The following is a 22,465-nucleotide window of genomic DNA, read 5'->3' as shown; positions in this document are numbered from 1 at the left end:
GAAGTGTCTTTGATTCCAGCTGGGAGCAAATCATTTTCAGTTCAGAGCTGTGCTTTTTAGTCTCAGTAGAGCCTCTGGGGTGTTCAAATGTAATGGCAACACGTCTTTGACTGCAGGGATTCCAGGTGTTCTCTTTTTTGGATGACTGGCTTGTCCAAGCTTCTACCAGGAATCTACTCATCCAAGCCAGGGACTCCTTGCTCAGTCTGTGTTCAAACCTAGGCATTATGGTGAATTTATCAAAGTCCAAACTTTTTCCATTTCAGTCTTTTTGAATTCATAGAAGTGCAGCTGGATACAAAGGTCCATATTACAAAACTTCCCCAGGCAAAGATTGCATCCATTCATCAACCAACTTGTCCTTGTCCTGTCAGATGCCACCAGCAAAAACAATTCTCCATTTTCAGGACTCCATGGCAGCTTCAATCACTTTGGTTTCCCTGGCCACATACTACATGCAGGTTGTACAGTACACTTATGCAGTCCAGTGGTCAATAAGACAACAATCCATTTCCCTCCTAGTATCTTTAACAAAGTTTGCAAAACACCTATCGGGGTCTCCATGTTTGCCAAGAACGTCCCTTCAATCTTCCCTCTCTCGAAGCCACAGTGACCATAGACATTTCCCACTTGGGGTGGGGGGCATTTCTTGGGAAAGACCGCCACAAGATATGTTATGATAATCAGGGATCAGTGTACACATCAGTCTGAAGATGAGAGCAATCCTCCTGGCAATGCAGTCTTTTCAGGATGGTCTCCTCTCATATGTGATATCTACCCAGACGGGCAACATAACAGTCATCTTGTACATCATCAGACCGGGAGGAATAATATCTTATTCATTATGTTGCTAGGCCGTGGGACTGTGGCAATGGGTGATATCTTCTCACCACTTTCTAGTAACAAAGCATAGTCTAGGAAAGTCCATTGTATTAGTAGACCGGTTAAGCAGGTCTGTCCTTCTCCCTCCCATGTGGTCCCTCAATCCAGTAGTCACAGTACAGTTGTTCAGACATTGGGGCCAACCTTGCTTTGATCCCTTTGTATCCCCCCACAACATCATGTGTAACAAGTTCTTCGCTTTGTTACCCCTGGAGGGAGAGTCACCAAGTGGTTCTGTGACCTGCAGTTAGCCCCTCAGGACTCCTTCCCTCCCATTCCTTCGATTCCAAAAGTTTTACAGAAAGCATTGGCAAAGAAAGTTGCAGTCACCTTCATAGCCCCCCCCCCCCCCCCCCCGGCCTCAACAAGTATGGTTTCCTTTCCTCTGGCCTCCTCTATTACACCCTCTCTAGGTGTTGAGCTTGACACAAGATCTACTGTCACACCATTGGTTTCTTTTCAACTAGACATTCAATCCCTCAAGTTGACCTCATGTTTTTTATAATTCTAGTGATGGCTAGACAGTTCAGGTTTAAATCCTTGGTTGTTCATATCCTGACTTCTTCCCGGAAACGTTGTACACATAAGATTTACAAAAGCAAATGGAAAAGGTTCTCCATATGGGCAATTGAACATGACCTTGATCCCTTCTTGGCTCCTGTTGCAGCCATCTTTTTCAGAATGGAGCCTTCTATTCCACTGGCAAAGTACAATTAACAATTTCTTCCTTTCACATTGGAGAGAATCACACAGCCACTGCATCCTTAAGGCTGTCTAAAACTTTTCTTAAAAGAACTTTTCTGTTATGTTCCCTGTTTACAGACCCAGTTCCTCTCTGTTACATTACAGTTTTACTACAAGCCTTGACCAACCCTCCATCTGAATCTGCTGCTAAAGTTGATTTAAAGTGTTTATCATGGAAAACTCCGTTCTTAGTTGCTGCTACTTCTCTTTCAGAGCTCAATGCCCTGTCTGCAAAACCTCCCTACATTTCTTTTCTCAAAGGCAGAGTTTGCTGAGTCTTGCATCATCCAATCCATAAATCTTGCTATGTTTTTCCCCAAAAATTCAGACAACGGTGAATACACATTGCACTTCACGGATGTTCACCGTCGGTTACGATTCTATTTACATAAGACAAAAGCCTTTAAGAAAACTGATTGTTTCTTGCTCCCCTCTCAGAATGAGAAATATGGTACTCAGTCACTGCTTCCCCATTGTCCGTCTCAATGTATATCCTAGATTTACAAAGAAAAAGGGTTTGTCACTAACTAAAAAAAAAAAGCCCATTCCACTAGATCTATAGCTTTCTCAACAGCTTTCTTTTCCAAGGTGCTTCCTGATGACATCTGTGCAGCTGCCACCCAGTCAAAAGTTCATACCTTCATTTCCCAATACAAAATTGGACATACAGTCTGGATCAAGAGCCTCTTTTGGTTCAGCTGTGCTCTGGAGTATCCTTCCATATTTTTCTGGGCATTTAGCCTTTTACCTCATGAAGTGCTCTGACTGACTTAGCCTTTGTTCCTAGAGATGTGCATCAGCTGGCTTCTTTACTTCCATTTTAAACACTATATACTTGCCTTTTTTATTGGGTTTGCATAGGGAATTGTGGATAAAGGGAGATAACTGAACACCAGATCCAGATCTGGAAAATAAACAATGTATGATCTGACTCAGACCTGAAGACCTCGTATGTTGAGAAAGGATGGAAATGGACAAAACAGATCTATCATTCTGGAGAGTATATAAAAACATATTTATCATGGACAGTACATAACTTTTGTTTGTCTCTCTTGACCAGTTGTTGGAGTTTCCAGATAAATATTGCAGAATCCTAATTGACTCTAATCTTACTGGTCTACCTTATAGGTGCTTCTCTTCAAACGCTTTTTTTGGCACAAGAGATGAATTTCTGTAATTGGTATTGGACTTCTGCAAGAGAATTTCTCAGGATCCTGTGGTTCATGGCTTCTGATACTCATGATTCCTCTTGCCAGTTTTACATATGAGAAAGATGCGGTAGTTTCTTTAACAAAAGTAACACATGGATGCAATATTTGCATTCTCTGGAGAATCAGATTTCAGGTTTTGAGCTTTATGAAAAGGGAACTGTATTGATGGAGACACGTTCAATTGAACTCTGGTCTCCCCTTCCCTCTTCAGACCCCAAACCAATCTCTCACCACTGACTAGTCAGGTTTTGCTTGGGGAGCAGTTTCCATGGGGGTAAAGGTGCAAGGCCTTTGGAGACTTTCTGACCGACCAAAGCATGTCAATATAAGGGAGATTTTGGTCATGATTCATGTCATCACCTGTGGTCCACAGTATCATGTCAGTTGATTACCGATAATGCCACAGTCATCTGGTACACAAACAAGCAGAGGGGTCCAAGGTCATACCTCCTGTGCAGGCTGGTTATGATTGCTTGGGAGTTGGCCATTCAGCATTCCTAAACCCTCATTGTCTTGCTTTCCATCAGAGCAAAACATAATGGAGATTGAGCTGTGCAAGACCAGCGAAGACCTTCATGAAAGAAAATCAAATTAGGGGGGGTCTTACAGGAATTGATCCAGTTAAGGAACACCTCCGATCTGTTCACCCCTTTCAAAATGGACAACTAAACAAACTTTGCTCCTAGACTCCTTGAAAACGAGCCTGGAAACCAGATGCATTTCCATTCCCTTGGAATGGAATGTTCCTTTGCTTTTCCACAATTTCCACTGATGTCCAGGGTAGTTCTGAAGATTCAAAGGGATATCTCAGAAGTGATTGTGGTGGCTTCATGTACCCCAGTACAAATGTTATAGGCATCTGTCTTTCAGAAAACAAGACAAACAAACAAAAACAGTATTTTTCTGGCAAACAGGGTACAAGAGACTTGGAGGGAAATATACATGAGTCTTATCAGAAAAAGGAACAGACCAATGCTACAGAATTGACTATTAACTGCTTCCTCACAGACTTGATGTACTACCACAAGAGAGGGAGTTTTGTGCAGCCTGTCTCAATCAACACTCAAATGATTGTCTACAAGGTTCAATCTAATACCTTTTCAGCACTTATTTCATGAGGATGTTGTGCAGGTACTAAAGAAGGCAAGAAAGCCTGCTACTAGAAAATCCTATGCTGATGCACAGAAAAAAATTTGTAGTTGGGGCCTAACCTGTAAGGAGCCCAGCAGGGATTTTGTATCACTGGTACTCTATTATTTGTGTGAGCTATTTTCATTTGGCCTCTCGTACTCCTCTGTAAAGGTTTGTGTTGTGGCCATTTCAGCATGTCTGCCTGTGGATCCTCCTCTTTTTCTTCCTTGTGCTAAAACATTTTCTGAAAGGAGTTTTACTACTGCGACCACCTCACAAACATGTTTCTGCTTTGTATCTCAAATATGTGCTGCAGAAGTTGACTTTGTCACACTTTGAACTTGCTCATCAAGCCGATTTCTGATTCTTAACTTGGAAAATTGTACTTCAATTTTCTTGCACATGTCGGAGCAATGATATCTTTGTTGCAAGCTCTGATTTTCCATAGAGATAGTCTCTTTAATAACAAAACCCTCAGTCACGCCCAAGGTACTTTTAGAGCTTGCTTTGAATAAAGCCACACCTATCCTGGCTTTCTGCTCAAAACCTAAAAAACAGGGAGAGAGGATTCTGCATACTCTGGACATGCTTAGGCAGCTTAGGTGCTGTCTTGACAGAACTAAGCCTTCTAAAAAGCTGATCGTCTGTTTATTTCTTATCAGGAGATATAACAGGCAATTCCCAGGTGCTTGTCCTCAGCTGTTGCTTTCTGTTATTCCTACCACAGACCATCCAGTCCAGGCAGTATCACATTGCATTCTAACTAGTGCTTTGTCTTCAATGGCATACTGGAAAGGGGTGGACTGCAGAAGCATTCATAATCCTCTGTGCTTACTTTTACAAAGCATTACAAACTATATTCTTTTTCACTGTTATGTCTAGCTTTACTAGGACCATTCTCCAGGGACTCTGTATTCATATTCTTCATCCTGCCAGGTTTGAACGGCTTTGGTATTCAACTCATATAGCCTAGAGGCTGCTACAGTAGTGAGAATGATGTGCATAATATAGTTGTGTAAGTTGCACTTGCCCATTACAGTAGATGTTCGAATTCCTCACTGATGTAGTGGCCTCATCCACCCTTCATCCTCCTACTTTTGTGTTTAGTTTTTAGTTTTAGCTGGTATCGCATTTTGCTTAGTTTTGCAGTACACTGTTATATTTGTTTGGAGTATTCAGCAAAGTAAAAGGTGGTATATGGGGTTTAGATTGATTTATGGTTGTGGAGAGTTCCTATAGCAAATCAAACAAATTTTATGTTAAAAAAATCTGGGTATGTTATGGATTGTTTAAGGTGACCTTTCTGTTTAGGAAGCATTGGCACTGTGAATCTTTAAGTAGGTAAGAAAAAAACACCGGCGAGTATTTGTGAAGCTGTATCCAAAACTCGAACCCAGTTCTAGCTCACATAGTGGTGTTAAGCTGGGAATATAAAACACAAGTGGCCAGCAGTTAGTGTATGTGAACAGAGCACAAAAACTGAAAATTAGAGTGATGAAACTTTATTAACCACAGACCGGTTTCGGCAAATCCATGCCTTCTTCAGTGTGAATAAATGGACATACATAATCACTCAATAGATACATATTTATAAGTAACCTCCACCAATGAAACCATGGTATGTTCCCACAACCTATTATATATACATGAGCTGATAAAAAGATGCATCAAATACCTGCACAATGAATTTGTAAATGTGATAAGGTTGATCACTAATATAAATAGATCCTGAACAGGTTATACATTAAAACAATAATCCATATGACCAAAAACCTAACATAAGAAGCTATAATATCTAAGATTATGATACATAAGACAGAGTTACTATTATAAATATATATGCTGACAAAAATATTAGTGAAACCACTATGTCCCCTATTTTTAAATGATAAACATGATAAACAATATTATATACATAATATATATATATAATAATAATAATGACAAAAGGAATGTATCTGTTCCCATAAAGATTGTGGTAATAACCAGTCATACAATTCCCATGTTAAGGGATAATATTTGTCAGCAATAGCAAAAGCCATATCCTTCATGATAAAGAATAGATTATAAATTGCCATTCAAGCCCGGTGGGAAAAGCGCACCCAAGGTGATGATCCAGTATTTTTCTTTGATTTAATATGCTATGCCATCCTTGTGTATTGCTTCTGTCCCCAATGATTCTATCAATAATGATAAAAGAGAACTGGGCAAGGTCATGTTTCAACACATGTCGATACAGGGCGTTGGTTTCCTTTTTGTTCTTGATGTCACTTCGATGTTCATTGGTACGGGTTCTAAGTGGTCTAGAGGTCTGGCCCACATAAAAGGCCGAACACCTACAACTGGCCAAATAAATTACCCAATTGCTGCTGCAGTTGCCAAAAACCTTGCAATCATAAACTCTACTAGTATTCTGACTAGAAAATTGTTTTGATTTATTAACCTGTTTACAGGAACTACAGTGGCCACAGGGATAAGTACCAACTAATTGATCACCAGATATAGCTAGCTGTTTATAAATAGCCCCACCGCTTTGTGTGTTTGAAGTGGGAAAACAAGGACCCCAAGGTTTTACCTTTACGATATGTAAACTTACATTCCGAACCCAAAACAGTTCTCAAATGGTCATTGGCTAGAAGAATGTTCCAATGTCTATTTATAATAGACCTAATGGCATTGCAATTCCTGCCATAAGTGGTAATAAACCTGATGGTAGACCCTGAGGATTCCATATCCAGTCTCTTGTATTGTAATGGAGTCCCTATCCATGTTGGTGGCAGAGTCCAAAGCCCTGAAAATATCTTTGTTTGTATCCTTTGTGGGCAAATCTCTGGTAAAGATCCAAACTGGCACTATCATAATCTGGTTGTGTAGAACTTAAACGTTTAATGAGCATAAACTGTGACTTGGGGATGTTCCTGATGGTGTGGCGTGAGTGCATGCTGGACGCATGTAATAGAGTATTGTATTGGGGATATTTACGGCATACACTCGTACTCAGGGTGTGATCCTTATTCCTGTTGATAGTAACATCCAAAAAATTGATGGAATCCAAATTATAGGTAAAAGTAAACTCAATCCCCCAAATGTTATCATTTAAATACCCTACAAATTCTTGTAAATATTCAGCGTCCGCACGCCACACCATCCAACAGTCATCCAGGTATCTGCGCCAAATATCAATCTCAACCAGATAAATATTGTGAGATGAATCATAAATCATACATTCTTCTAGGAAGGCTATGAATAAATCGGCATAAATTGGAGCAAAAGATGCCCCCATGGCCGTCCCTCGAAGCTGCCAGTAACATTGTCCCTGAAAGTAAAAAACATTTTTAGTCAGGACATGTTCAGTTAAATGAGTAAAGTATTAAACCCAGGGGAATAAAGATCTGCTTTCTCCAGCCAATACTGTAAAGGCCTGTAGACCCACCCAATGCGGAATACTAGTATACAGAGCTTTAACATTCAGAGAACACGTAAACCACCCTGGTTCAAGTTGAGTATCCTGGATGATCTTGAGAAATTGCGTGGTGTCCTGCAGCCTAGCCCTAACCAAACCCAAGAGTGCTTTAAGATATTGGGTAAGAAATGCAGACATGGGTTCGGTAAGCGAACCTATATCCGAGACAATTGGCCTACCAGGTGGATTATCTCGACTTTTGTGTATTTTGGGTAGTAGATACAAAATCTGCTTTCTGGGGTCTTTAACCGTTAAGTGTGTGACACAAGTCTGAGTGATAATACCCTCTTCCTGAGCCAAACCTAAGAAAGAATCAATCTCCTCCTTAAAATGTGGGGTAGGATCTGTGTCCATATACATATAACATCCAGTATCAGATAACTGAGAATGACCCTCATTGAGATAATAGGTCATGTTTAGTACCACCACCGCTCCCCCCTTATCTGCAGGCAAAATCGTGATGTCATGATTATTACATAGTTGTTGAAGGGCTGTAGTTTCCTGTGAAGTAAGATTATGTCCTAACATGGTATATTCATGATGTTGAAAATGTAGATCTCTGAGAACAGATTGCATGAAAATTGAAACATGTTTCTGCATAGGAGGCTGAAAACCAGATTTGTAAAATCTGAATTCATTCAATCTTTGAGATTCCCTGTCAGCGAAAAGTAATTTCAAATTCAAATTGCGACAAACTTAAAACATCCTGTACAATGTGATATTCATTTGAAAAAAAAAACGGGTACAAAACTAAGTCCTTTATTGAGCAGTTTTGTTGAGCACAAGACAGTGTATGGTTAGATAAATTTAAAACATTTTGACTTTCATTTGGAGCTATATGAGAAAGTTCTGGATGAGTCCCTCCAGGGAATTGGACCTGGTGTCTGTTCCTGTGTTTGTGTCCCCCACGACGCCTGGAACCATGTCTAAAGGGATCATTTTATTAGATTTCTTTCTATTTGGGGAACCCCTATTGGTAATACTTTCATTATCTGTGAATGAGGAATCCTCCCCTGAAGTGCTGGTATTAAAACCCTCCTTATTTTTTAAAATGGATTGTGGTCTCTCTTGAGTCCCAGAGGATGGTGAGGTTTGTGGATGCCAGTCAGGGACCCACTTCTGCTCATACTAGAAAGAGACCACGATCCATTTTAAAAAATAAGGAGGGTTTTAATACCAGCACTTCAGGGGAGGATTCCTCATTCACTGATAATGAAAGTATTACCAATAGGGGTTCCCCAAATAGAAAGAAATCTAATAAAATGATCCCTTTAGACATGGTTCCAGGCGTCGTGGGGGACGCAAACACAGGGACAGACACCAGGTCCAATTCCCTGGAGGGACTCATCCAGAACTTTCTCACATAGCTCAGAAGGAAAGTCAAAATGTTTTACATTTATCTAACCATACACTGTCTTGTGCTCAACAACAACTGCTCAATAAAGGACTTAGTTTTGTACCTGTTTTTTTTTTTCAAATGAATATCACATTGTACAGGATGTTTCAAGTTTCTGTCGCAATTTGAATTTGAAATTACTTTTTGCCGACAGGGAATCTCAAAGATTGAATGAATTCAGATTTTACAAATCTGATTTTCAGCCTCCTATGCAGAAACATGTTTCAATTTTCATGCAATCTGTTCTCAGAGATCTACATTTTCAACATCGTGAATATACCATGTTAGGACATAATCTTACTTCACAGGAAACTACAGCCCTTAAACAACTACGTAATAATCATGACATCACAATTTTGCCTGCAGATAAGGGGGGAGCGGTGGTGGTACTAAATATGACCTATTATCTCAATGAGGGTCATTCTCAGTTATCTGATACTGGATGTTATATGTATATGGACACAGATCCTACCCCACATTTTAAGAAGGAGATTGATTCTTTCTTAGGTTTGGCTCAGGAAGAGGGTATTATCACTCAGACTTGTGTCACACACTTAATGGTTAAAGACCCCAGAAAGCAGATTTTGTTTCTACTACCTAAAATCCACAAAAGTCGAGATAATCCACCTGGTAGGCCAATTGTGTCTGGTATAGGTTCGCTTACCGAACCCCTGTCTGCATTTCTTACCCAATATCTTAAACCACTCTTGGGTTTGGTTAGGGCTAGGCTGCAGGACACCACGCAATTTCTCAAGATCATCCAGGATACTCAACTTGAACCAGAGTGGCTTATGTTTTATCTGGATGTTAAAGCTCTGTATACTAGTATTCCGCATTGGGCGGGTCTACAGGCCTTACAATATTGGCTGGAGAAAGCAGATCTTTATTCCCCTGGGTTTAATACTTTACTCATCTGTCTAACTGAACACGTCCTGACTAAAAATGTTTTTTATTTTCAGGGACAATGTTACTGGCAGCTTCGAGGATGGCCATGGGGGGCATCTTTTGCTCCAATTTATGCCGATTTGTTCATGGCCTTCCTAGAAGAATGTATGATTTATGATTCATCTCACAATATTTATTTGGTTGAGATTGATATTTGGCGCAGATACCTGGATGACTGTTGGATGGTATGGCATGTGGACGCTGAATATTTACAAGAATTTGTAGGATATTTAAATAACATTTGGGGGATTGAGTTTACGGTTACCTATAATTTGGATTCCATCAATTTTTTGGATGTTACTATCAACAGCAATAAGGATCACACCCTGAGTACGAGTGTATACCGTAAATATCCCCAATACAATACTCTATTACATGCGTCCAGCATGCACCCACGCCACACCATCAGGAACATCCCCAAGTCACAGTTTATGCGCATTAAACATTTAAGTTCTACACAACCAGATTATTGCCAGTTTGGATCTTTACCAGAGATTTGCCCGCAGGGGATACAAACATCAAGATATTTTCCGGGCTTGAGACTCTGCCACCAACATGGATTGGGACTCTTTATTACAATACAAGAGACGGGATATGGAATCCTCAGCGTCTACCATCAGGTTTATTACCACTTATGGCAGGAATTACAATGCCATGAGGTCTATTATAGACATTGGAACATTCTTCTAGCCAATGACCATTTGAGAACTGTTTTGGGTTCGGAATGTAAGTTTACATATCGTAGAGGTAAAACCTTGGGGTCCTTGTTTTCCCACTTCAAACACACTGAAAGCGGTGGGGCTATTTTTAAACAGCTAACTATATCTGGTGATCAATTAGTTGGTACTTATACCTGTGGCCATTGTAGTTCCTGTAAACAGGTTAATAAATCAAAACAATTTTCTAGTTAGAATACTAGTAGAGTTTATGATTGCAAGGTTTTTGGCAATTGCAGCAGCAATTGGGTAATTTATTTGGCCAGTTGTAGGTGTTCTGCCTTTTTTTGTGGGCCAGACCTCTAGACCACTTAGAACCCGTATCAATGAACATTGAAGTGACATCAAGAACAAAAAGGAAACCAACGCCCTGTATCGACATGTTGAAACATGACCTTGCCCATTTCTCTTTTATCATTATTGATAGAATTATTGGGGACAGAAGCAGTACACAAGGATGGCATAGCATATTAAATCATAAAGAAAAATACTGGATCATCACTTTGGGTGCGCTTTTCCCACCGGGCTTGAATGACCATTTATAATCTATTCTTTATCATGAAGGATATGGCTTTTGCTATTGCTGACAAATATTATCCCTTAACATGGGAATTGTATGACTGGTTATTACCACAATCTTTACGGGAACACATACATTCTTTTTTGTCATTATTATTGTATATATATATATATATATATATATATATATATATATATATATATATATATAATGTATATAATGTTGTTTTTCATGTTTATCATTTAAAAATAGGGGACATAGTGGTTTCACTAATATTTTTGTCAGCATATATATTTATAATAGTAATTCTGTCTTATGTATCATAATCTTAGATATTATAGCTTCTTATGTTAGGTTTTTGGTCATATGGATTATTGTTTTAATGTATAACCTGTTCAGGATCTATTTATATTAATTATCAGCCTTATCACATTTACAAATTCATTGTTCAGGTATTTGATATATCTTTTTATCAGCTCATGTATATATAATAGGTTGTGGGAACATACCATGGTTTCATTGGTGGAGGTTACTTATAAATATGTATCTATCGAGTGATTATGCATGTCCATTTATTCACACTGAAGAAGGCATGGATTTGCCGAAACCGGTCTGTGGTTAATAAAGTTTTATCACTCTAATTTTCAGTTTTTGTGCTCTGTTCGCATACACTAACTGCTGGCCACTTGTGTTTTATACTTGGTACTTTCCGGCCATGCAGAACCTACGTGCACAGCATTTTCGTTTGACCCGTTAAGCTGAGAATACCAGTAATAAATGCCAACTAGATAGATGAAACACTTTTTATTGTAGTAAACGCACACAAAAAATAAAAATAACTATCGAGCACTTTCATCCCCGAGTAATGGGAGTAATACGTTAACATCACAACCACTTTTAAATACTTTTCCCCATCCAATAATACTATGTTAATTAGATACAATGAAACTAATAATTCAATTAAAATCCACTAATTGCCTTTTTAAAAAAATAATTCTGTTCTACCACCAGTTAAACTGTAATCTTATTGTTTAAATTTAGATCACTCAACTACATTAGTCTTGAACATCACAATAAAGGTTTGAAAAACCTCATGAAATTATTTTTAACTAATTCCCATAAATCAACTTGTCATTTTAAGAAATAGTTATGTAGTTATGCACTTTTCTATTAGTTTAGTTCTTTGGGTGTTTTATGAGTTATGTCATATAGTAGTTTCATGACGTTTTTAAAATCTTTTTATTGTAATGTTCATGACTAATGCAGTTGTGATCTAATTTTAAACAATAATAACTGGTGGTGGAACAGATTTAAGGATTTTTTTAAAAAAGGCAAGTAGCAGAGTCTGCATGTCCTCCCTGTGGCCGCTTGGGTTTCCTCCGGGTGCTCCGGTTTCCTCCCACATATTTGGGTGTTTTATGAGTTATGTCATATAGTAGTTTCATGACGTTTTTAAAATCTTTTTATTGTAATGTTCATGACTAATGCAGTTGTGATCTAATTTTAAACAATAATAACTGGTGGTGGAACAGATTTAAGGATTTTTTAAAAAAAGGCAAGTAGCAGAGTCTGCATGTCCTCCCTGTGGCCGCTTGGGTTTCCTCCGGGTGCTCCGGTTTCCTCCCACATCCCAAAGACATGCTGTAGGTGGATTGGACACTCTCTAAATTGGCCCTAGGCATGAGTGTTTGCCTACTGTGGCAGGTTAGGTGCCAGGCTGGCAACTCGACACAGTTAAACTCCTCTGCCAATCATGAGTGGACAGGTGATCCACTGTGGTGACCCCTAACCGGGAAAACGCCGAAGGAAGAGCTGGATTTTAAGTGAATTATTAGTTTCATTGCATCTGATTAACATATAATTATTGGATGGGAAAAGTATTTAAAAGTGGTTGTGATGTTAAATTAACGGTTCTGAAGAAGTCCTGTTATTCAGGGATGAAAGCACTTGACCGTTATTGTTTATTTTTATTTTGTGTGTGTTTATTACAATAAAGTGTTTTGTCTACCTAGTTGGCATTTATTACTGGTATTTGTGCTCAATACCACTACATGAGCTGGGTTCAGTCTTTAAGTAGGTAGGTTTCGAGGTTTATTCAGACCTTATTAGTAGGTGGGGAATGATTTTATGTTGGTTGGAAGAGATTCTCAGATTGTTGAAGCCATTACTAAATTGGTAATTTTATACCTTAATGTGGGGGGGAGGGTGTTGAAGGTTTGGAGATGAGGGAAGAAGGGGACTTGGGTCGTAATGAGTGGTTTCGTTTGATAGGTTCATGCAAAGGAAGCGATTAAATGTATATGGATTAATTTGTGTACAAAAAGTGCAGTAAGAATGGCAGTTCTGTGTTTTACTTGGAACTGTTGTCTTTGTTATAAACATACAGTGATGTTCCCTATGATCTACAAGGATAATATATTGAAATGTATTATTTGAGAGGATTTATAGTTGAGAAATGTTTTATGAGGCTTTTGCAATAATACGTTTTCATATTCTAACTGTGGAGTAACATACCTTTCCCTGTGGCTGTTTTCCACTGGTGAGTGAAAATATGAGGTCTGTTTTGCCCAGAATAGTTGGGTGTTAATTTTGAGATACTGCATCCTCACCCCCCTATTAAGAATGCAAGCCCTACACTTGAATTTCATTTTCACCTTTTCTCCTTTAAGGATGATAACCCAAAAGCTGATTTCCTCCTTTCCTGATACACTCTTGTTGATCATAGTTATGCCTGCCAGGGGTCTGAGCTTCAGACAGGCATGTAGAATGAGCAGCTTTTGGTTTTCCTTGAGAAATGGGGTTCCCCTTAAGATTAGTGCATGATTTCTTTTACTGAAGATGGTCAATGAATTGCCTTTGTTAACCAATCCAAAAGCTTCATATGGATGCAAATAGTTCCTTGGTTCTTATTGAAAAAAAGGAGGGGAATTTCTGTGGTGCACTGGCCATATTTCCCCTAGTCCGTGTGAGTATTACCTCAGGTCTCACATTAAATGTGGCCACTGGCATAGTAGGACTAACCATATCAACAAAACATAAAATAAATGACCCCCCTACCCATACCTAGAGTAGAGCTGAGCATCTTCTTCAGCCCTCATAATGTACACTGAAAGTTCTAATGCTGCCTTTTGAAAGTAGAAGAGGTACATATTTTTTGGTATTGAGAAGGAAAAGTAGTTTCAGTTAAAACGGTTTTCAAATAACCTTATTTTATGCCACCAGGTGGCCCATAGTATTACATATACTGCCTATTAGCACGGCAATAGAATTAAACTACTTTTAAGTTGTATTTTAAGAATCTGTCCATGACCAATACTTGGGTCTTTGCTACATGACCGATTATTTCTGTGCTACTTTCTTATCAGCAAATACCTTATTTAAGTCTTGCAATCTATGAGCAGGACGTGTTAGTGATGCTACTTTGAATTCTGTCATCTAAATGCTTGCATGATGCAGGATTTTGAAAAAGTAAAAAGTCACCGCATCAGTAAATCTTTTAAGATAAGGTGCAGTAGCAGTCCTTTTCCTACCTGCATCATCTTGAGACTACAGCTGGATTGTTTTTTTACAAGGTCTTATTGTACCTTTTGTACAAAATTTGTATGAGATGCTAATTTATAGCAGCTTAAGATCAGTGTCATCATGATACTTAAGTGCTGCATCTTATAGTAGCTTATCTTGAAGATCTCGTGATATGGTGAGTTTGTCAGACACATGAATTTTTTTGGACAGGTGATGCAAACTGCATACATGGAAGTTATAGTTCTTGACTCCATCAAGGTAATTATTATCCAGAACTCTTTCAATGGCTGAATAGAATTAAATATAATGTAGCTGTTGAGCTAATGTAAGCCTACAATATCTGATTGTATTAAATTTTATTTTATTTTTTATAGAATGGGATTTATCTTAAACCAGTCTGGTCATATTCATTCTCATTCCCATGGACCTCCAGGTAACTTGGCAGACAAAGGTTCTGGTATTAATTATAAACGGAGCAGCCTTGCTGTGAGAGCAGCCTTCATACATGCATTAGGAGACTTGTTGCAGAGTATTGGAGTGCTTATTGCTGCTTACATTGTGAGATTTAAGGTAGGTGTTTATATTAATAATCCAGCTATATGAAATAGTTAAGAAATGTTAAAAAGATGGGTTGTAGTGTTTGTCCTCATACACTTACTCTGATAACATAGTGTGTAGTGTGCTTTTGAATATAACATGAACTACTGATATATCTCATCACACAAGTGTATTTTTGAATGCTACAATTGTGTTGGGAAAACAGTATAGCTGTGTCTTTTAATCCATATTTTATAAAGTAATATGGTATAGAAACCAGTTTGCCCATACTATTCTACAGTTATTCATTTGCTATTTGTTTTCCTGAAGGTTTTTTTTTCATCCTTACAATTCTCCTGCACTACGTTATTTTGTTTCCAGCTGTTATGTTAACAGTACTGGGGCAGAGTTGTTTTTTTGTTAGCCAAGATGGCTACACATTGAGTAACCGCTTTATTTCAGCTCTCCCAAAGAGAGCTAGTGAACTCCTTTTGGGGTAAATTTTAGTAACTGGCTAGTAAGGTCATTGCCTGGATGCCAGCAAAAAACAAATTCAGAGAACATAAAATAAAATCAACCAAAAAGTTGAGTAAAAAACACTGGTAAAAATTCTGCAGCTGTTCAGCAAAAAGCAGTGCAAATTCCAGCTTTGGTGCAAGACATGACTTCCAGTAACCTAGCGGAAAAAGTAAGTTAAATGTACTCAGAGCTGATTAAAATAAACTCTGATAACATAAACCTGGACAAAATGGAAGAAGCTTTAAACAGATATTCGACGAGATGACAAAAAGTGCACAAGTCAGAGGTTGAAATGAAGAAATGGCTGACTTGAATATGAGACTGCTCAAGAAGACATGTTTCAAAAATAATGGAATTAGAGGACAGAGCACATAGGGAAAATAGATTTTCTGCTATACCAGAGAAGCTGGAAGAAACAGAGTGTATTAATTTTATGAAAGCACAAATAAGCAACTGGAGTGATATTCCACAGCAGGAGTTGTTAATTGAAAGGGCATATTATGCATGTGCTCCAAACCTGGCCATGAGAAAGCAACCTGGAAGAAACAGAATGTATTAATTTTATGAAAGCACAAATAAGCAACTGGAGTGATATTCCACAGCAGGAATCTATTTTCCCTATGTGCTCTGTCCTCTAATTCCATTATTTTTGAAACATGTCTTCTTGAGCAGTCTCATATTCAAGTCAGCCAATAATTAATAACCTAAACCTTTAATAGTGAAGTTGCAATCCTTCCAGCAGAAGGAGTTCATTCTGACAAAAAGTTGGCTGAAGGACAAAGTTCTAGAAGTGGGAGACAGTAGAGTATTTGTGGAAAACGATTACTCACTGTACACCAGGCAGAAGAGAAGTAAATGTACACCACTAATCAGGGAATATCAAGAAGTAGGCATAAAATTCAAACTGCTGTGTCCAGCCATTTTCATATTCTTTCCTGAAGTGGCAAAATTATTTTTGTTGCAGAACATGCCAAGGTGGAAATACAAAAGTTTGTCCAACAAAAAGTGAGCTGTAAGACAGGAGATTCTGCTGCTTATTCTTCTGGTAATAAAGACCACAGAGAGACTGTGCCAGTGAACCCTTTTCCATAATTTCAACAGAAAATGCTTGAGAGACAGAAAAAAGCACAATAGTTGACTAGAAAAACCAAGAGTATGTTGGAAAGGAAGCAGAGACTGGATTTGGGATATGGCGATAAAAAGGAATAAAACCAGCAACTCTGAGATTGACAAATACATGTGGGATTATAAAGCATTAATTATATTTGTGAAACATGACAAAACAAGAAAACCTGAAAATACTAGACTTTTTTGACTTTAAGCTTGTATGGGATTGTAAAGCATATGCCATACTTCAGGTAATTACTGTTTGGAGGAACACTTAGGATTGTGGAAGGCGAAGGAGAGAGTTAACCATAAGTAAAACGGTCTTTTATTCTTAACAGTAATATTATATAGCGGAAAAGGAACAAGAACCGCACAGAACACAGCCAAGGAAAAATAACTTAGACAACCACTGTTAATATACTAAAATCTTTAATCACAAAATAGTAAGTGCTTTCGCAATTTTACAGTTGCTTCTTCAGACCATATAAAAAGCAAAGTTACATCCCATTAAATAATGGTGAAACTCTCGTTAATAATTTAATGAGGTTCACCATTATTAAATTGTGAAAGCGCTTGCAGTTTTGTGATTAAAGATTTATTTTAGTATATTAACAGTGATTGTCTTTACGCTGTTTTTCCTTAGCCGTGTTTCTGTGCAGTTCTTGTTCCTTTTCTACTGCTTGATATTATTCTGGATTACCGCACAATTAACTGCCTGAGATGTGGTTTACTATTTGTGAATATTGTATGGTGTATGATATCCGCATGCTATAAAGTCAAGTTTTCTCTGTTATTTTAAGTGGAATGGGGATACTAAAATAAACATGTGCCCCAGTTTTTTCCTTTTCTCTTTCTCCCTGTTCAGTTTTAAGAAATGTAGGCACTGCAGTGTAAAAAAAAGTTTGGTCAAAATTGTATGATACAAAAAAAAAATCATGTGCTTTTTCTCATTCTTGCATAGGTGAATGGTTGGATTAAGGCCCTTGACATTATCTAGTAACAAGTTTTAAGAGAAAGCAAATGAATAAAAAAGAACATTGAATATAATAAAGTTCTCCATCAACAAATAAATATTTGTAGAAGTGACTCTGTATCTGGTTCTCATGTCTGCATGGAGACAATCTGATAAAGAGCAATAAAAACAGAGTACTTCTGTTTTTTTAATGGCTTACTTTCAATGGCTGGGGGATGATGTTTTCTGAAAGCATTAGTGTTTTCTCATTCTGGAAGAGCAATAAAGATGAGACAAAACCAGACAGCACTTAATAGAAGCACAGGCTGTACCATGCATCGTAGCATGGATAACCTTCCTTTTAAGTTAACCCAAGTTTGTAAGTGTGGCTGTTAGTTTGGGACAGTTGTTCCCATTAGGAAGGTAAAACCTCAGTATTTGAAGATGTACGTAGCTTAGGGTGTTAATATTAAGTTAATAGGTTTTTGGGGTGCATTAGGGGTGTATTTTTTTAAGAGAGTTCAATAAAACAAAAAGTTTTTTTAAGATGTGACATAGGCTCAAATGAATATGACAAGAAACAATTGTATAAAAAGTCAACCTGCCCAAACATTAGTGTGTGCATGTAACACAAAAGCTGGAAATAGATACTTAACAAAAAAGCTGTTATAAATAAAAGGTGAGAATAATAACTTTTTAACATAATGACCCTTTCGATATAATCTTTAAATGTTAATGGGTCTCACAGGTATATATAAAAAAGAAAGAGTAGTGAACTGTATTAAAAAAAAGAGTACAAATAGCTCTCATCACACAAGTGTATTTTTGAATGCTACAATTGTGTTGGGAAAACAGTATAGCTGTGTCTTTTAATCCATATTTTATAAAGTAATAGGGAGACATTTGGAAAGAACACCATGAATTTGCTAAAGAAAGGTTTTCAGGATAGTTATTCAGTGGAATACCTGGAACAAAGGAAAAGAAGAGTACTTCTATTAATTGTAAGAGGAGCTCCAATAGTGATTAGAAGAGGATAAAAAAAAAATAAACTTGTAGATATGCAGTACGAAGGGGTTACTAGCAGGGGAGGAAGATTACACTGGCATGTATTTATATTCCACCTAAAACTGCTGTAGTGGAGGTTAAGAGAATTAAACTGCTGTAGTGGAGGTTAAGAGAATTCTGAGAGAAATCAGTTTTCAGCAGAGAATATTACTTGTAGGTGGGGACTGGAATTTGATTTGCAGCAGGGAAGATGCGTCTGGAGTGGCCCAAAAGGTAAAATATAACAAAGGAAGGTAGATTTTTGAAAGATCATAATCTTCTTCTTTCGGCTGTTCCTGTTAGGGGCCGCCACAGCGGATCACCTGTTTCCATTTCTTCCTGTCGTCTGCATCTTGCTCTGTCACACCAACCACCTGCATGTCTTCTCTCACCACATCCATAAACCTTATCTCAGGCCTTCCTCTTTTCCTGTTACCTGGTAGCTTCATCCTTAGCATCTTTTTCCCAATATACTCCGCATCCCTCCTCAGCACATGTCCAAACCAATGTAATCTTGCCTCTCTGGCTTTCTCTCCAAACCTTCCAACCTGGGCTGACCCTCTAATATACTTATTCCAAATCCTGTCCACCCTCGTCACACCCAGTGCAAATCTTAACATCTTTAACTCTGCCACATCCAGCTCAAACTCCTGCCTTTTTCTCAATGCCACTGTCTCCAACCCATATAACATAGCCAGTCTCACTACTGTCTTGTAGACCTTCCCTTTCACTCTTACATGTACTTGTCTGTCACAAATCACTCCTGACACTCTTCTTCACCCACTCCATCCTGCCTGTACTCTCTTCTTCACCTCTCTTCCACACTCACCGTTACTCTGAACTATTGACCCCAAGTATTTAAACTAATCCACCTTCGCCACCTCTACTCCTTGCATCCTCACCATTCTTCTATCCTCCCTCTCATTCACACACATATATTCTGTCTTAGTCCTGCTGACCTTCATTCCTTTTCTCTCTAGAGCATGTCTCCATCTCTCCAGGGTCTCCTCCACCTGTTCCCTACTCTCACTACAGATCACAATGTCATCTGCAAACATCATAGTCCATGGGGACTCCTGTCTGATCTCGTCTGTCAACCTGTCCATCACCATTGCAAATAAGAAAGGGCTCAGAGCTGATCCTTGATGTAACCCCACCTCCACCTTAAATACATCCGTCACTCCCACCGCAGACCTCACCGCTGTCGCATTACCCTTGTACATATCCTGTACCACTCTTACATACTTCTCTGATACTCCTGACTTCCTCATACAATACCACAACTCCTCTCTAGGCACCCTGTCATATGCTTTCTCTAAGTCTACAAAAACACAATGCAACTCCTTCTGACATTCTCTGTACTTCTCCATCAACACTCTCAGAGCAAACATCGCATCTGTAGTGCTCTTTCCCGGCATGAAAAAATACTGCTGTTCACTAATCATCACGTCCCTTCTTAACCTAGCTTCCACTACTCTTCCCAATAATTTCATGCTGTGACGTATCAATTTAATCCCTCTGTAGTTACTACAGCTCTGCACATCACCCTTATTCTTAAAAATCAGTACCAAAACACTTTTCTCCATTCCTCAGGCATCCTCTCACTTTCTAAGATTTCATTAAACAGTCTGGTTAAAAACTCCACTGCCATTTCACCTAAACACCTCCATGCTTTCACATTTATGTCATCTGGGCCAACAGCCTTTCCATTCTTCATTCTCTTCATAGCTATCCTTACTTCCTCCTTGCTAATAAACTGTACGTTATGATTCACTATCCCTACATCATCCAACCTTCTCTCCCTCTCATTCTCTTCGCTCATCAACCCCTCAAAGTACTCTTTCCATCTCCTCAGCACACTCTCCTCACTTGTGAGTATGTTTCCCTCATTATCCTTTATTACCTTTACCTGCTGCACATCTTTCCTAGCTCGGTCCCTCTGTCTAGCCAATCAGTACAGGTCCTTTTCTCCCTCCTTAGTGTCCAACCTTTCATACCTCTTCATATGCCTTATCCTTAGCCTTCGCCACCTCTCTCTTTGCCATGCACCTCATCTCCTTGTACTCCTGTCTACTTTCTTCATCTCTCTGACAATCCCACTTCTTCTTTGCCTGTATACTCATCTGTACTTCCTCATTCCACCACCATGTCTCCTTGTCATCCTTCCTTTGTCCCGATGTGATACCAAGCACCTTTCTAGCCGTCTCCCTTACTAGCTCTGCTGTAGTTACCCAGCTTTTTGATAACTCTTCTCTGCCACCCAGTGCCTGTCTTAACTCATCCCTGAACTCCACCTCGCAATTACCCTTTTTCAATTTCCACCATTTGATCCTTGGTGCTGCCCTCACACTCCTCCTCCTCTTCTTGATCACCAACGTCATCCTTTGCTGCCTAACTACACTTTCTCCGGTCACCACTTTACAGTCTCTAATCTCCTTCAAACTGGCCCTCCTACATAAGACATAATCCACCTGTGTGCATCTTCCTCCACTCTTGTATGTCACCCTCCTCCCTCTTGTTAAAATACGTATTCACCACGGCCGTGTCCATCCTTTTCTCAAAATCCACTACCATCTGACCTTCTGCATTCCTTTGTTTAACACCATACTTACCCATCACTTCCTCATCCCCACTGTTCCCTTCACCAACATGCCCATTGAAATCTGCTCCAATCACCACTCTCTCACCCTTGGGTACAGTCATCACCACTTCATCCAGTTCACTCCAAAATTTTTCTTTCTCATCCATTGCACACCCAACTTGTGGAGCATATGCACTAACAACGTTAATCATTGCACCATCAATTTCCAGCTTCATAAACATCACTCTATCCGACACCCTTTTCACCTCCAAAACACTCTTCCCATACTGTTCCCTCAGAATAACTCCTACGCCATTTCTCCTCCCATCCACACCATGATAAAACAATTTGAACCCACCACCGATACACCTAGCCTTACTCCCCTTCCATCTGGTCTCTCGAATACACAATATACCAACCTTCCTTCTGTCCATCATATCAGCTAGCTCTCTCCCTATACCAGTCATACTGCCAACATTTAAGGTTCCGACCCTCACTACCACAGTCCTAGCCTTTCTCCTCTCTTCCTGCCTTCGGCCATGCCTTCCGCCTCTTCTCCTCCTTCGGCCAACAGTAGCCCAATTTCCGCCAGCACCCTGTTGGCTAACAGTACTGGTAGCGGTCATTGTTAACCTGGGCCTCGACTGATCCAGTATAGAAATATTAACTGGTGACTGCATGAAAAGATTTGGCGAAGTTTTACGCCGGATGCCCTTCCTGACGCAACCCTCCCCATTTTTCCGGGCTTGGGACCGGCACAAAGAAATGCACTGGCTTGTGCATCCCCAGTGGCTGGGTTAGATTTTTGAAAGATATTTATGAAAATATTTGACATGGAAGATGTGACTTCCATTTCACAGGAAAGTGTGCATTTAATTTAAAGTTTTGATATGCCTCCAATAACTATTTCAGATCATGCACCAGTAATAAATAAATAAATAAATAAATAAAGGATAATGAAGTAAAAATGAGGCACTGGCAGTTTCCCACTTATCTGTTGAAAAGAGAGGAACTTCAGGAATGGGTAGTGGAAATTATTCGGGAGTTATTAGAGAAGACAGAAATTTCTTCTGAAACTTTATCTAGGGAGTGGGATAAAATTAAGTTGAGTTTAAAAATAGGGTAAAAATGAAAGAAAGAGAGGGATGATTAAGTAACAAGAATTATGTAGAGGGACTGACAAATGTTAAATTAT

At 38.9% G+C, this 22,465-nt stretch overlaps 1 protein-coding gene across 5 annotated transcripts in view; it reads left to right on the top strand.

Moving 5' to 3' along the window:
* The window catches only part of SLC30A4 (solute carrier family 30 member 4), a 583,377-nt gene that overhangs the window by 219,654 nt on the left and 341,258 nt on the right, over positions 1 to 22,465 (top strand). For all 5 annotated transcript variants that reach the window (XM_044077632.1, XM_044077630.1, XM_044077629.1 and 2 more), the window contains exon 5: positions 14,905 to 15,100. In XM_044077632.1, the coding sequence (XP_043933567.1) occupies positions 14,905 to 15,100 (196 nt within the window). The remainder of the gene's footprint in view (positions 1 to 14,904; positions 15,101 to 22,465) is intronic.

The sequence above is a fragment of the Protopterus annectens genome, chromosome 7.part0 (genome assembly GCF_019279795.1).
Source record: "Protopterus annectens isolate FY-2018-M chromosome 7.part0, PAN1.0, whole genome shotgun sequence".
Taxonomy (NCBI): domain Eukaryota; kingdom Metazoa; phylum Chordata; order Ceratodontiformes; family Protopteridae; genus Protopterus; species Protopterus annectens.
Note: the sequence above shows the minus strand (reverse complement) of the source record. Positions and strands in the feature narration are given on the sequence as shown.